This window comes from Acomys russatus, chromosome 31, assembly GCF_903995435.1.
Source record: "Acomys russatus chromosome 31, mAcoRus1.1, whole genome shotgun sequence".
Taxonomy (NCBI): Eukaryota; Metazoa; Chordata; class Mammalia; order Rodentia; family Muridae; genus Acomys; species Acomys russatus.
In genome coordinates, this window is record NC_067167.1 from 4024453 (window position 1) to 4039211 (window position 14759).

Consider the following 14759-nt stretch of genomic DNA (forward strand, 5'->3'; position numbering starts at 1 on the left):
CCCTTGCCTCAGGTGACAGAAAGGAAACTTAGTTCCAAAGCCCACTGGTCTGACTGTTGGAGTCGGGTGTGCACCTACTGGGTGCTAGACTCCCCCTGCATCCTGATTTATTAGCTCTTAACCTTCTAGGACGCCCAGGGGCAGATCCTATTTTGCAGACTGTGAGATAAGGTCTCAGAAAGAGCAGGTGCCCATTTGGGTACATACAGCAGCAGGGTTTGGACTCAGGCTCAGCTCTCAGTTAGGGGTGGTCTGGGCTTGAGCTGGGGACCACAGACCTTGGCCTGTGCAGGTGGCAGACAGAAGCCACACAGGGACCCATCACCTGCTGGCACCAGATCTCATTACAGATGGTTATGAGCCACCATGTGGTTGCTGGGAATTGAACTCAGGACCTCTGGAAGAGCAGATAGTGCTCTTAACCACTGAGCCATCTCTCCAGCCCTGTGCCATGCCTTTGTGGGTCTGGCATCAGGTCAGTGTTTGCTGTGTGCATTCCCTGACCTTCTACACTAGGACCTAGAACTAAGTAAGGCACAGCTTTGTCCTCAAAGACAGTGGCTGCTGTGGGCCCTGGGGAGTGATCCATCGCTCAGCTCCCATTCCTAAAAATTGGACAGCAGCCACGTGATGGTGTGGGGCCCATTTCTTGACCAGTCACCCCAATCCAAAGTGCCCGGGGGTGGGGGAAGTCAGGCAGGGGTGATGGAAACAAAATAAGCCACTGGGGAATGTGCTGGAAGGGTGCTTCCACTGAAACGGGAGGAAGATAACGCGATAAAACCAAACCAAAACAATAATAAAACAAGAAGCGAGGGTAATGGTGGCGATGATGGAAAAAAAATCATAAAAGAAAGACAGACAGACAGACAGACGCCTCGCAGAGACGCCTGGTCTTTACCTACCTTCCACTCCTTCAAGCGCTAACTTAACAGACTTTCTTACGAGAGGGAACGGCGCCGGCTACAAGGCTATGAGCGGTTGGTGGCTCACGGCCGGGAGAGGCGCTCACAGCTCCCAGGTGGCTGGGGGTGGCGGGGTCTGTGGACACCCGCAGTGGCCAGCGGGTAGACCTGCACCTACCCTTGACAGGGCCTAATGAGCCCACAGCCCCGGGGACACGCCTGGCCCTGGGTCTTGGGGTGAGAAGGGGAGCCCTCTCCCCCACTCCCTGTCCTGGGCCGCCCTGGAGCACACATGGCTGGGCCGAAGACGCTTTCTGGGTGACCTCAGAGGTCATGACCTTTCACAATCCAGCCCAACCTGCGTGGTGTCTGGGGTGGGACGTGTGCCGTGAAGCTGCACAAGCATGCGCTGTGTCCAGTCAGGGTCGTTTGAAGGTTCCTCTGGGCCATGTGTTTGGCCCAGGGCAGGCAGGGGACACGCAGGGTGGGCCGTGTTTGTGAGCCGCTTAAGACCGGCTGATACTCACCTGTGGGCCACCTCTAACGGCCGCTCGGTGGCCCCAGGCCACAGGCCACCCTCACTGACCTCCACCTGACAACTGCCACCTCAGAGCCACCTGGGCCTGAGCGCCGGGGTGGGGCAGGGTGGGAAGAAGCATTGGTTGGGGGGCAGGCTGGCAGGGGACCAGGTCTCTGTGGCCCTTGCCCTCAGAGAAACCTTGGCCCAAGTCTACACCACCCTTGATGGCCCAAGACACATATGAGTACACATATTGGGAGTGAGGGCCAATCAATGCAGATGCTTCTGGAACGTCTTTGGTGGCCACATGGTGACCGGCCGAGGGGGTAGGGGAGGTGCAAGGAGCCATAACGGCAGAGGGTATGGCTGGCCAAGCTGAGCAGGGCAGGCAGGGTGTGAGGCAGCCCCAAAAGGGCTAGGCAGGGTCAGCAAACTGTTTTAGGGACCAGGGACCCTGTATCAGGGGCCACACATGCCCCTCAAAACTGATGTCACTAAGAGCAACTGGGCCACTGGGGACCCTGTCCTGAGGCTTCCAGGGCCATGGCCCTTGTGAGGTGAGAAGAGCTCAGAGGGACCGGATAGAAGCTGTCATCCTGGGCCCTGCAGGGACATCCTGGGGACAGGAGTGGTCCCGTGTCCAGGAAGAGTAGGAAGGAGTGAGTGGCTGAGGGCCTTTCTGTGCCAGTCTCATCCCCATAGGGAGACCCACCCTGCTCTGGGGAAACTGAGGCACAGCAGGCAGACATGGCCAAGGCTGAGGCAGGCCAGGCGGGAGGCACCTCCCCCCTTGTACCCCCACCCAGGGGCTCAGGCCAAGTCACTGGCCACTGCACCACCCCCCTCCCCCAAGGACAAGGCGCTGAGAGACACGTACTGGCCTGCAGCGTGCGCTGGCGCACGACCGCGGTGAAGGCGCCCAGGCCCTGCGGCGAGCGTGCCGCCAGCCGGAACGCGTATTCCGTGTTGGGCTTGAGGTCCTCTACCACAAAGGTTGTGGTCGGGTCGAAGGTGCGCCCCACCTGAGAACGGATGGAGCAGAGGCGGGTGGAGGGGCACAGGGACAAAGCGACAGAGAAGGAGAGTGCAGGAGGCAGAGACATAGAGACAGTGACCGATGAAGAGACAGGCACCGCAGAGACAGAGAGATCCGAGAGACAGAGACGTGCAGAATGGAGGCAAGATGGACAAAGAATGGGTGGAGGGATGGAAGGCGGAAGGGGACTGAGTAAGAAGCCAGCGCTGACTGGAGGCCATGAAGGCCTGCACAGCAGGCCCAACCAAGCTCATCACCGCCCACCCACCCACCCAGCCCAGGTACCTCTCGGCCTCGCTCGCCCTCCCGGAAGAGCAGTTCATACTTAATGACACTCTCCTGCCTTGGTGCGCTCCACGAGAGACCTATGCTGGTCTCCGACTTGGCCTCGGCCCGCAGGTTCATGGGCTGGCCAGGCACTGGGGGAGAAGCACACATGAGGGATGGACAAGCGGCCAAGGTGGGGACACTGGTCCTCCCAGGCTATCTAACCCACCCAGGGGGCTCCAGCCCCAAACCAGGCTCCCAACGTTGCTGTCTGCGCAGCTCAGGACGCTTCGAGTCCTTCTGTCTATTCTCCTGGGCAACTGTACCCTGGAAGCACCCGGCCACCGCCTCTTCCATCAGGGAAGGACACTGCGTGGATGTACCCAGCCCTTTCAATAGAACTTGCCTGGGGCTGGGTAAACCAGGCTGGCCCCAAATTCACACAGATCTGCCTGACTCTGGGCCCCACCCTAGTGCTGAGGTTCAAGGTGTACACATTTATTGTCTAAAAAGTGACACTGCAATGACAACATATGTGTGTGTGTGTCCACCCCAGTGACTATGGGGAGGAATGGTGTGCCTTGCAGGCAGTCAAGAGATGAACAGGTGAGCTGGCCTATGGGAGGACAGGGGTTCAGATGTGCAGGGTTAACTCTGTCCTTTTTGACTCTAGCACAACCCCCCCCCCGCCGGCAGGCATGTGGGGGACCTGCTCCCCAGTCCTCACCTCCCTGCTGTGTCTTGACCTGGATGGGGTCTGACAGCGGCCCGTCGCCCACCGAAGTGAAGGCCAGCACTCGGACGGTGTAGGTCTCGTCCTCTAGCAGGCTTCCCACCGTGGTCAGGAGACTGTCGTCCACGTTGTGCTTTTGCCAGTTGCCCACTGGGTGCTCGGGCTCCATGGTGTAGTAGACGCGGTAGCCCCGGATTAGGCCATTGGGCTCCACGGGCTCCTCCCACTGCACGATCATGGTGGTGGCGCTGAGCATGCGCGCCTGAACGTTCCTGGGAGCGCTGGCCGGTGCCTGCTCGCCTGTGCGGGTCACCACTGACTCGCTGGGGGGGCCTTGGCCAATGGAGTTGACAGCCGACACCCAGATCTCGTACTCGGAGTTGGGGCTCAGGCCGCCGATGCTGTAGCGTGTGGTGGTGATGTCCTCTTTGATCTGGTACGGCCCGTCCTGGCTCTTAGACTTATACTCAATCACGTAATAGGACACGGGGTCAGGGTTGCCCGAGTCCCATGTGACGGTGATGCTAGTGGCCGTGTTCTCTGTCACCACTGGAGTCCCAGGGGCTTTGGGCAGTGCTGTAGGAGGGAGGTGAGGTGTCTCAAGACCACACACTCACCTCAGTCTCAGTTTCCTCAGCAAACACTCAGGCCTAATAACCCCACTCATCTCATCACTCACAGTTTCCTAAATTTTATTTTATTTTTTTAAATTTATTTTTACATTTTTTTATTTTTTGGTTTTTCGAGACAGGGTCTCTCTGTGTAGCCTTAGCTGGCTTGGACTTGCTTTGTAGACCAGGCTGGCCTCGAATTCACAGAGATCCACCTGCCTCTGCCTCCTGAGTGCTGGGATTAAAGGCGTGCGCCACCACTGCCCATCACTCACAGTTTCAAAGTTATTAAATAAAGCTTCATTAGAACACAACGCCTAGCCAGGTGTGGTGGTACATACCTGTAATCTCAGTACTTGGGAGGCAGAGGCAGGTGGATTTCTGTGAGTTCGAGGCCTGGTCTACAAAGCGAGTCCAAAACAGCCAAGGCTACCCAGAGAAACCATCTCAAAACAAAACAAAACAAAACCAAAGATCGCAACTATGACACTGTTAATGGCTGACTTGCACACTACTGTCCGAGAGGAGTGCTTAACCTGAAAATATTTACTTAAAAAAAAAATCAGAGCTAGGTGTGATGGCGCACACCTTTGATCCCAGCACTTGGGAGGCAGAGGCAGACGTATCTCTGTGAGTTTGAGGCCAGCCTGGTCTACAAAGTGAGGCCAGCCTGGTCTACAAAGTAAGTCCAGGATAGCCAGGGCTATTACACAGAGAAACTCTGTCTAAAAAAACAAAAACAAAAAAACCCCAAAAAAACCAGGGCCTCATGCAGCCCAGTCTAGTCTTGAACTCACTATGTACTGATCCTCCTGCCTTACCTCCTGAATGCTGGGATAATGGGCATGTGCCATCAGGACAGTATTTGCAGGCAGGGGTGGTACAGCTCACCTGTCATCTCATTACTTGAGAGCTGAGGTAGGAGGGCGACAAACTCCAGGTTATCCTGGGCTACACAGTAAGGCCCTGTCCTGACCCTACTCTGTGAGACAGAAGACATTTACAAAGCAGCAGTGTTTGCCATTAGAGCTGTCCGTGCAGCCCTGGTCTGTCTCTCTCCACGTTCACTCTTTAAGCCACGCAGGGCTTCCATCTGTCCCACTCCACACTAGCTTTCTCCACACCTGAAACACTTTGTCCCTGAACAGACAGGTGGCTCCCACGTTCCTCCACAGCAGGCAGTGTCACCTGGACCCCTCTCCTCTCCATCTGTTTTTCTCATCAGAAGGCCTGGGTTTTATATCCTGCTGTTATAACCCCCCCCCCCCCCCCCCCCCCCCCACCCCACAGTAAGGCCTGGCAGTTACACATTCAACCTTCAGCACAACCAACGGTAGTTGGCGTCGGCTGATGTTCACTGTGCGCTTGCCCAGTGTTTGGATTCAACTCTACTTCCAAATACTTCATTTCATTTGAGTAAGTGGAGGGCAGGGGCTCACGGGCCCTCCTCCTAAAGCTCAGTCTTGGATTACCACTGAGAACTCAAGCCACTAGAAGTCTTTACTCCCCTCCCCGGAGCCCCAGGGCTTTGATAGAGGCTGCCTCCATCCCAGTGTCGGAATCACCTCTTAAACTTTTAGACTTCCCATCAAACCCACCCTTCCCGGGACCTGACCCTTCTGGGAAACTGACAGCTTTACCCTGGGGTCTCAAAAGTTTGCTGTGTAGCCCAACTTGGCCACAGATTCCTGACCCTCTTGCTATCCCGGCATCTCACTCACCCCCTCCTGCTCAGCTGTTCTCAACCTTCCTAAGGCTGCAACACTTTCATTCAGTTCCCCATGTTGTGGTGACCCCCGACCACAGAAAGTATTGTCATGGCCACTTCATAACTGTAACTTTTGCTACTGTTCTGATGGTAATAGAGATATCTAGGATTTCTGTCATGTCCTCCCCCACTGTGAACCCGACTTACATTTTACAGTAATCTGAGCCACGGCCTCGATCACGCCCAGGCTGGACATGGCCACGCAAGTATAGTTGGCTGAGTCCTTGACATCCGTGAGTTCTAGAACATTCCGACCCACGGGCATGTCATCCTCGGGTGTCAGGTCCTCGGCCCCCTGCATCCATTTCACGTAGGGCATGGGTGAGCCCACGGCCACACAAGTGATATTCACGTTCCCGCCGGGCATGATCTCGTGGCTCATGGGCAGGATGGAGAAGCGGGGGGCCACGCGGCGGACTAGGGGGGCAGGCGGCGGTTTTTGGCAGGAGAGTGGGGGAAGGTACAGGATGAGAAGGAGGAAAGAGAAAAGGGGGGGGAGGGAAAGGGTAAAAAGCCATTTAAATATAAACAGGGCTATTACAGTCCCCGGTTACTCATTCCCCCAAATGAAAACAGAACAACAAAAATAATCAAACCAAACAAATTATAAAAACAAATTCCAACACAAAGGAAACTTCAAAGGTAGGAACTTCACAAACACTATAGATCTACCAAGAGTGAGACACGAAGCGTTATCTCATAGCAACAGGGTTTCCCCGACCAGCAGTTGCTGATCACAGCACGGAAGTACACACAAAAATTTATCGGCAGTTTCTCATCTTTGTGGAGAGACATGGCTCCAGTGGGCAGCCCCCTCCGTGGGCTCCCGAGAAGGGGAAACTATCATGGAAGGTTCTGGTGCCACGGGCTGGGGTTGGGAACACACATAGGGGTTGTGGGGGTGTACTTTGCCACCCCCCTGAGAAATAAGGACAGAACAGATCATAAAAGATAGGGGCCGGGAAGGTGGAAGGACCAGGGACCTCCATGGCCTCTGGATCTGATCCCTCAAGGGAAAGATGAGAAATGCTAATGAAATTTTTGTGGTGTTAGGGTGTTAGAAACCCTGCTAAAAGCTTCTGTCGGATTGGACAAGTTTCCATCGATAGATGCAGCTCTCAAAAATCACAAACATCATGCAGAAAAGATTGAGAGAGAAAAAGAGAGATTGAGAGAGAGAGAGAGAGAGAGAGAGAGAGAGAGAGAGACAGAGACAGAGAGAAAGAGAGAGGGGGAGAGGGAGGGAAGGAGGGAGGAGGGAGAGAGAGAGAGAGGTGCTGATGGAAGGGGAGCGTGGGTCTCAGATGGTGGGAGAAGGCAGAGATGAGGAGAAAGAGGAGAGAGGAGAGATGGGACCGGGACAGAAAGAGACAGAGAGGGGGGCCCTCTTCAGTGCTGCATGGAACTCCCGCAGATGTGATGCAATGCAACTGGACACATTGCCACATCAGCCCTGGCAGAACCATTAGATAGGATATTTAATAATAATTCACAATTGAGAATTCTTGACAGTAAGGAGCCGATGAGCTGGAACGCTGGGGGCAGGGGCATGTTCGCTGCGCTCCTTAGTGGGTGGGAATGGATGCCGCCTTCTGCAGACCCTGCAGGCTTAGGAAGGCAGCAGGACGTTTCCAGGGCTCCGTTTTCAGAAGCTGGGTGGGTTCCGGGGTGAATGTGGGACACTTATGGGGAACTGAGCCTCGGAGAGAGGCCTCCAGGGGTGAGGAGGCTCAGAGTGATGCCCAACCAGAGCCCAAAGAAGCCAAAGGTGGGGGGGGGCATGGCCTTGTGTGGGTGAAGACTGACGGGAGGGGACTCATGAAGGACCCATGGCTGCACCTGTCGCACGGTGCTACAAGCACAGCCCCACTAACTGCTGTTAAGAGCTCATCTGCTCTATTGAGGGGGCCTCGAAGAAGGAAAGAGCACAGCCCTTGCCAGGTCCCTCCAGTCTGATTCTCTAGGCAGGCTTCCCAGGTTGTTTTCTGAATCCAGGTGAATGTCAAAGGAGAGGGGGATGGGGTGCCACTGAGATGGGGCAAAGGTCTGCAGGCTGGAACCCTTCCGAAAACGTAGCCCCACAAAAAGTCCAGAGTCATGGAGGACACGGGATGGAGGGGAGGGTTAGGGAAGGGGGGGCGTGCAGGCTGGAGGAGAGGTGGGACAGGGATGGAGGGCACAGTTCCGACAGGGCTGGGTGGAGGGTGAGGAGCAGGGGTGGCCACCTGCTGCTAGCATCCACAGCGAGGCTCAGGGTGGGAGGTGCTGAGGCTGCGTTGTCATGGAAACGGAATGAGTGGGAATGAGTGTGGAGAGGCTAATTAATCCAGGACAGAAGACGGCATTTGACGTCCAAACCAAAACCAGGAGGGGACGGGGGGGGGGGGGGGTAGGCAACAAATTAAAAAAATAAAAAGGCAAGAACAGAAAATTAAAGACCAAACAAAAGCGCCCTGAAAGGAAACAACAGTCAAAGCAGGAAGAGAAACATGGAATGGGTGTGGGGTTGAAAATCGGGGTCTGAACAGAGGAGGGCTGTGGCTGCCCCAAGGAGATGCCCGGGCCCCTCCCCGCCAACAGAACACAGCATCTGGCCTCGCCACCCAGCACCCAGAGGCCTTGGCTGGACAGTGTGGCGCCCGACGGGCAAGAACCCCCAGAGAAGGCATCCTCGGGACAGACCAACCCAGACCCAGACCTCCATCTCTCTAGACTCCCCTGAACCTTCCTCAGGCACACTATGACCTCTGCAGAGGCTGAGGCCCCGACCTGCAGGGATCGGGCTATGAGTGGACAGAGCAGAGGTCCATGTCCAGCCCAGGCATGGAGCTGCCAAAACTGTTACCCAAACCCCCAGTGATTAAAGATTCAACTGGTTACCTCTCAGCCACCCATCTCTGCCACCTCAGTCACAGCAGCCATTACCAATCCTCTATCTCCATCAGTCAGGGTCTTGCTCTATAGCCCAGGCTGGCCTCTAGCTCATGGCAATGGGTTAGCCTCAGCCCCCTGAAGGCTGCGGTGGCAGGCCTGAGCCTGTGTGCCTAATGGCTCACACACGCTATACTCAAGCTGTCGTGAGCTGGACACTGGGATTGGAGGTCTGGGCTGCACGGCTGCTTTCTTTGATGCCACTCAACAAGCCTGGTCTACATCAGAGGAGGAGGCAGCCAGTCAGAGAGGTGACAAAGCTAAGGAGAATGAGGAGCTGTCAACCTCAAAGCCATGCCTGCCGCCCTCCACCACTTGTCCTGGAGCAGCCGTGCTTAGCTGAGTGTCTCTCTCTTGCTATGCAGGTTCGTACAAACGTGTGCATCATTGCTGGGGGACACAGAGGGTGAAAACACTCAGTCAAGTGAGCCATGGGCCCCCCTGAGCCTCACTGAGGGCCCTCACACCCAGAGGCAGCTGGTGGAGCAGTCATTTAGGCAAACATGCGGAACCCCAAAGGGGCAGAGTCCAGGGCTCACACAGCTCACCGAGGACCAGGTTTCTGGTTCTAGTGGCCTTGCTCACGTCTGACCCAGCCTCAGTTTACATCGAGGGCGCTGCTGTGCAGAAGGGACCATGGTTTTCAGAACATAGAAGCCACAGATGACCTGAATATGCAGTCTCCACCTAGGGCTGATTGTGGCCTAAACACTAGATGGGACCCTGATATGGCCAGCCACTACCGTTTAAACGGCCAGTGACCGTCAGTTAAATAACTGCTCCCATCACTAAATGGACAAGCCAGTCAGCTGCGGAGGTGTCTGAGGCATCTGAGAAACGTTGCTGCTGGGCTCCACTTTCTACGTCCTGCAGGAAGTGGGTTGGTTTGCCGGAGTCCGCAGTAGATGGCCGGTGCTATCGGCAGGAAGTGGCTCTCATCCCCTCCGTGCACCCTCCCAGCCAGTGGGCGTCATGGCTGATGCTGTGTTCTGCCCAGTTCTGGGCAGTCGCCCACCCGCTTTGTTCCTCCACCCCTTGGCTGCAGGCTTGAGGTGCATTCGGAAATAAGGTGAGCACAGAGCCCACAGGACGGACGGGCCCCCGAGGGACCCCCGCCCCAAATTACCGACCTGAAAGGAGGGTCCAGGTGGGTTATAAGGGGCAACACCAGCCTTGGTCCTCGGCACGCTCCAGCTGGCTCTGGTCCCCAGCGCTTCTGGTCACCGAGTAGCCGGGGAGGGTCCCAGCAGGGGGAACCCGAGTGGGCGAGTGGGGTCAGGAGGGTTGGGTGGCAGGGGTGGGGGATGGTGGTGGCAGGTCGGGAGGGGATGGTCGCTTCAAACCCCGATTCACATGGCAAAAAAAATCAAATCAAATCAAACCAACTGAAAACCATAAAAGCAACCAGGAGACGGCCCCTCCCCCAGGCAGGAAGAGGCAGAAACCAAAACTCAAAAGTGGGGGTTTGAGGATGAGGGGTGGGTGGGCAGGGACTGGAAGGGTGAGTGGGGAAGAAAACTCAAACCAGTGAGGTGACCTGGCTGAAGCGCTAGGTAGGGGTCCGACAGTGTCATACGATTAACGATCAAGCAAGCTGCAGATGAGGGAGGGGGGTTCTGTGGGGGCATTTTGGGGTGAGAGAAAAATGTGGCTGGTTCTCTAAACTCCAAAATGAATATGTAGATGGGGGAGTGTGCCAAGGACTTGTGCAGCTTCCGCTGGGGTGGAGGGTGAGTTAAGCTTAGATTACACCTGTCACAGAAGGGGGAGTAGGGTAGAGGCCCAAGTTCAAAGCCTATTTCCCATCCCTCCCCCTTGGTCCCCAGCATCCTGGAGACCCCTCCCCACCTGCCTCCCTGTCCCACCACTGGCTCTCTTGGCCACGAAGCTGCCACATGAAGGCCCAGAGACCCCGGGCCCTGGCTTGGGCTGCTGAGCAGTGGCCTTGGCAGGCTGCAGGGTTGAACTTCAACTAGTCATTTTCCAATTGTTCGATGTGTGACCGTGTGTGTGTATGTATGTGTGTGGGGGTGCCCTGTCTCCTTTGATTGCCCCCACAGTCTTGCCAATTGACTTTTCCACCTCCAACTGCCACTGTGGCTTCTCCCAAGGACCAGGTGTAATCTAATGTCCCGTCCGACCCCGCCCACAGGGGGGACACAGATGCAGAGGGTGAGGCAGGCAGCAGGCGACGTGTCAGTCAGTGCTCAGTGTTCCTGTGGGACGGCCCCTGTGACAATCCCCCACCCCACCCCGCTGGAGTCTCCCCGCCCTGAGACCCCTCTCCCTCAGTACAGGACAGGGTGGTGGGGGTTGGTGTACCATCAGGGGCCTAGGATGCAGGGCATAGCCAATAGGAATATGGGCAGCTGATCAGCAGACTCCCACAGAGCAGCTGGGGACCTGAGAGGTGAGAGCAGTTCCAGGCCCCAAGTCTCTCTCAATTCCCATTTAGGAGACATGAAATGGGGCCCCCGAGAAGTCAGGTGACAAATTCCAGGACTTGGGTGTAGAAGTCTCACTGCAGGCCAACCTGTCTTCCCAAGTGACAAGTGGAGGTCAACCTGCAAGGGCCTAGGACTGAGCCAAGCTCAGAAACCACGCAGGGACTGGGCCTCCTCGGTTCTGCTGGCAATGGACGTTAACAGGAAGCCAGCATTGGGGAGCCTGGGTCCCCAACGGGTCCTTTGTCCTTTGTAGGTGGGAGGCTGTGCCTCCACAGCAGGCGGGGGAGTGCACTGTGGTTCAGTAGCGCTATGTTCCAGTGGGTGCAGATAAGCGCTGTCTTTTGTGGCTATCCTGCAACCCGTTAAAGGCTCACAGCTTTAAACTACTGATGAGGAAAAAACGTGAAGAGCCTGTGATGACGCCATCTGACTGTCTCCTGGCACTGTCTTCCCTCAGGGAAACCCCAGAGAGGCTCAGAATGTGTATTTTAAAACAGCTGTAAAGATGGGCTCTTGCCATTTAATCCCCAAAGATCAAGGGCGGGCAGCTCCTGGGGCTCCATCAGCTGAGCCTGCCAGTTAGGGGAGGCGGCTGGGGTTGTCCGTCTGACTCTGGGCTGCGGACTTTGCAATGCTGGAGGCTCCTTGTCACTCTGCAGGCCTCACAGGCCAGCCCTGCTCTCCTGGTGGCTACTGTGTGCCAGGGGCCTTAGCTAAGCTCCAGGCTACCCTCTTCTGCCTCTCTTGGGTCCCAGGACTTCCTTAGAGAAAACCCCAAGGGGGAGAGTGACATCACTGGCCCCAAAGGAGCCACCTGCCCCCAGTGGACAGGGCTCAGAAAAACAGTAGTAAAGACCAGGCAGGCCAAGCTGGCTTGCAGATTCAGTCCTGCACTGCGGTGCTCTCTCAGGAAGCCCGCACAGGCCACTTTTTTTATGGGGTGCTGGATCTGAACTCAGGGCGTAGAACATGCCAGGCAAGTCTCTCCGCTGTCTCTTAAACTGTCACATTTAAACAGAGGACATGGGAGGCACACAACTGCCTACGGCCACCAGCTCCTTCCTCCCTCCCCTTTGGGACCCTCTCCACCCAGGGCACATGACGCTGTAGGCTCATAATGGCTGCAAGTACTAGGAAACTTCATGGTTCACTTGAGGACTGAGCACCCTAAGAGGTCAAAAAGAGAAGCCCACAGTTGCACGTGGGGACCAGCACCTGCCTAGGGCGAGCCTGTGGCCACAGGCCTGGACAGCACTGCTCTCCAACCCCAGGTGGTCCTTGGGGGGGTCCCTGTTCCCCAGGACCTGCTTTGTGGGAAGGGGAGGAGGCACGAGAGAGTTTTCCTAGGGCTCGGGCTAGTGGCTTTTATCCTGACTGAGAGCAGAGGTGACAATGTCCCTTCCTGTGTTTCCAGACACCTTTGCTGAGCAGGCTGTGACACAGGAGTCTAGGGACCACAGCAGCCGAGGGGAGCAGCGAGGGAGAGCACACGGGCCACTTAAGGGGTTTTATTCTTGTGGGTAGGGCAAAGGTGAACGTGTGAATCTCAGAAGAGAGAATGACAGAGAGCTAAGAGAGAGAGGAAACAAGAGTTTAGAAGGGGGGGGGGCAGGCAAAGAGGGGAAGGGAGTCAGGGAGAAGAGAGTTGGGGAGACAAGAGAGTCAGGGAGAGGCCACACCCCAAGTGCCCCTGGTTTTCTCTGGAATTCCACAGCCCTGATGCTCTGGTGACTCTGAAAGTGACCACTCTGAGGGGCAACACAGCTGTGGTTGCACCCAGGGCTGGTGAGGACAGAGCAGTGCAGCGGCTAATGTTGCCTGGGAAGCAGAGGCGCGCTGCTGCAGACAAGCTTGCTGGCCAGGTATTCTCCTAAAGTCTGTCACATTATTTTTTCCCCCTGGGTGGGCAGTTCTAGATAAGCCAAGCTGGCAGGCACGTAGCCACTGTCGGCTGTCACTCTTTCTGCCAAGCGCTCGAGATCCTTGCGCTGTGGCACCCACTCGTTTTTAGATTGGCCAATACTGAACAGGAACTCCGGGCATTGGCAGCCCCTGGCTGGATTCTTTGGGAGGTCAGGGTATTAAATATGCTGAGGCAGGAGGATGGGATCCTCTCCTGCCAGGTGCCCAGGGCAGGCTGGAGAACGTGGACTAAGAACCACAGCTAACCGGGGCATCCCCAGCTTGCGCCCCTTGTCCTACGGTGCCTAAGTGGTCACTTTGTCAAAGCATCCCAGCTGTGGGACCCCTTCCGCCCTCTGTGTGACAGCTGGGACAGGAACACTGGCTTTAAACTCACAATGCGTTTGGTAACAACCACAACAGCTCAGCCCAAGAAAACCGAAACCCAAACAGCACAGAACAAGACAGAACCAAAGACATCGCTTTGGAGGAGAGGGGCGTCCAGTGAAGGGAGGCAGAGCGGGGTAGGGGGACAACCAATCAATCCCCCCAAAACAAAACTTATTTTTAAAATTATAAAAAAAATAAGAAGAAAAAAAAAAAAACAAGAAAAAAAAAAAAAAAACAAAACAAAAAACAAAAAATGAAACAGGAGACAAACACTCCAACAAAAGGTTGGGAATCCACCAAACCGACAAGAGTGGCATGCAGAGAATTTTTTTTTTACATTCTCCCAGCATGCATCAGGCCCAAGTTACCATGACGACGAGTGCAAAAAACTTAGCAACAACATTACCAAGGGATGCAGAGGCGACCACAATGCAAGCATCGCGTGTGCCCGCCGCGCCGGCGGCGGCTGACATTAGGTTCTGTGTGTCTTTCTGGGTTGTCTGCTTTAGGCTCAGTACCTGATTCCACTTTACGTCTGGTTTGCTATTCATTTTCCGTATGCATGTGTGCGTGTGTCCTGCGCAGTGTTTGTGTGTTTCTTGTGTGTGTGTGAGCATGTGTCAGTGTTTTTATTTTTTATTTTTATTTTTATTTTTTCAGAATGTAAAAATGTGGGTAAAGAAAGTAAAAAAGAAAAAAGCCACACCAACCTTCTCGAAGCTCTGAGGGATGTAAGGGGGTTTGATGCGCACAATGACATGGGGAGAAGAGAAAAAATAGGGGAGATACAGAGAGTAAAAAGAGGACTTCCCACGGCTAAAGCTGCAATCGTTTGCTTTTTTTTTTCTTTAAACCAAAAAAATAAAAAAATAAATAAAATCAAAAAAGAAAAAGAACATAAACCTCCTGCCCTTTCCTTGTTCAGCGCTGAGCACAGCCAGCAGCGCCAACAGTCTTCCTCCGACCCTCACCTGGCCCCAGGGAGGGGCTTGGCCAGGACACACAGGGCCCTCCTCCCTCCTCACACCCTTACTAAGTGCTCCACCCTCCCCACTCCATCCCTGCCGTCCCCTCTCTCCTGAACCCTACCAGACTCACAACCCCCAATCCCCAGTGTCCAAGAAGAAACACGCAGGTTAGATGAAGGCCGGTCACTGGAATCCTGCGGGGACTGCAACTCACCAGGGTGCCGTGGTGGCAGAAGATCACACTGGCCCCCCCCCCACCCGATCGTGCCCTCCCTCCACAT

General features: G+C 55.4%; 1 protein-coding gene across 1 annotated transcript in view; it reads right to left on the reverse strand.

The window, feature by feature from the left end:
- Positions 1-14759, reverse strand: part of Ptprs (protein tyrosine phosphatase receptor type S) — a 47207-nt gene that overhangs the window by 17288 nt on the left and 15160 nt on the right. Inside the window, exons 7-10 of the mRNA XM_051172822.1 lie at positions 5988-6257; positions 3456-4037; positions 2747-2880; positions 2303-2447 (exon numbers count right to left, since the gene is read on the reverse strand). Of these exons, the coding sequence (XP_051028779.1) occupies positions 2303-2447; positions 2747-2880; positions 3456-4037; positions 5988-6257 (1131 nt within the window). The remainder of the gene's footprint in view (positions 1-2302; positions 2448-2746; positions 2881-3455; positions 4038-5987; positions 6258-14759) is intronic.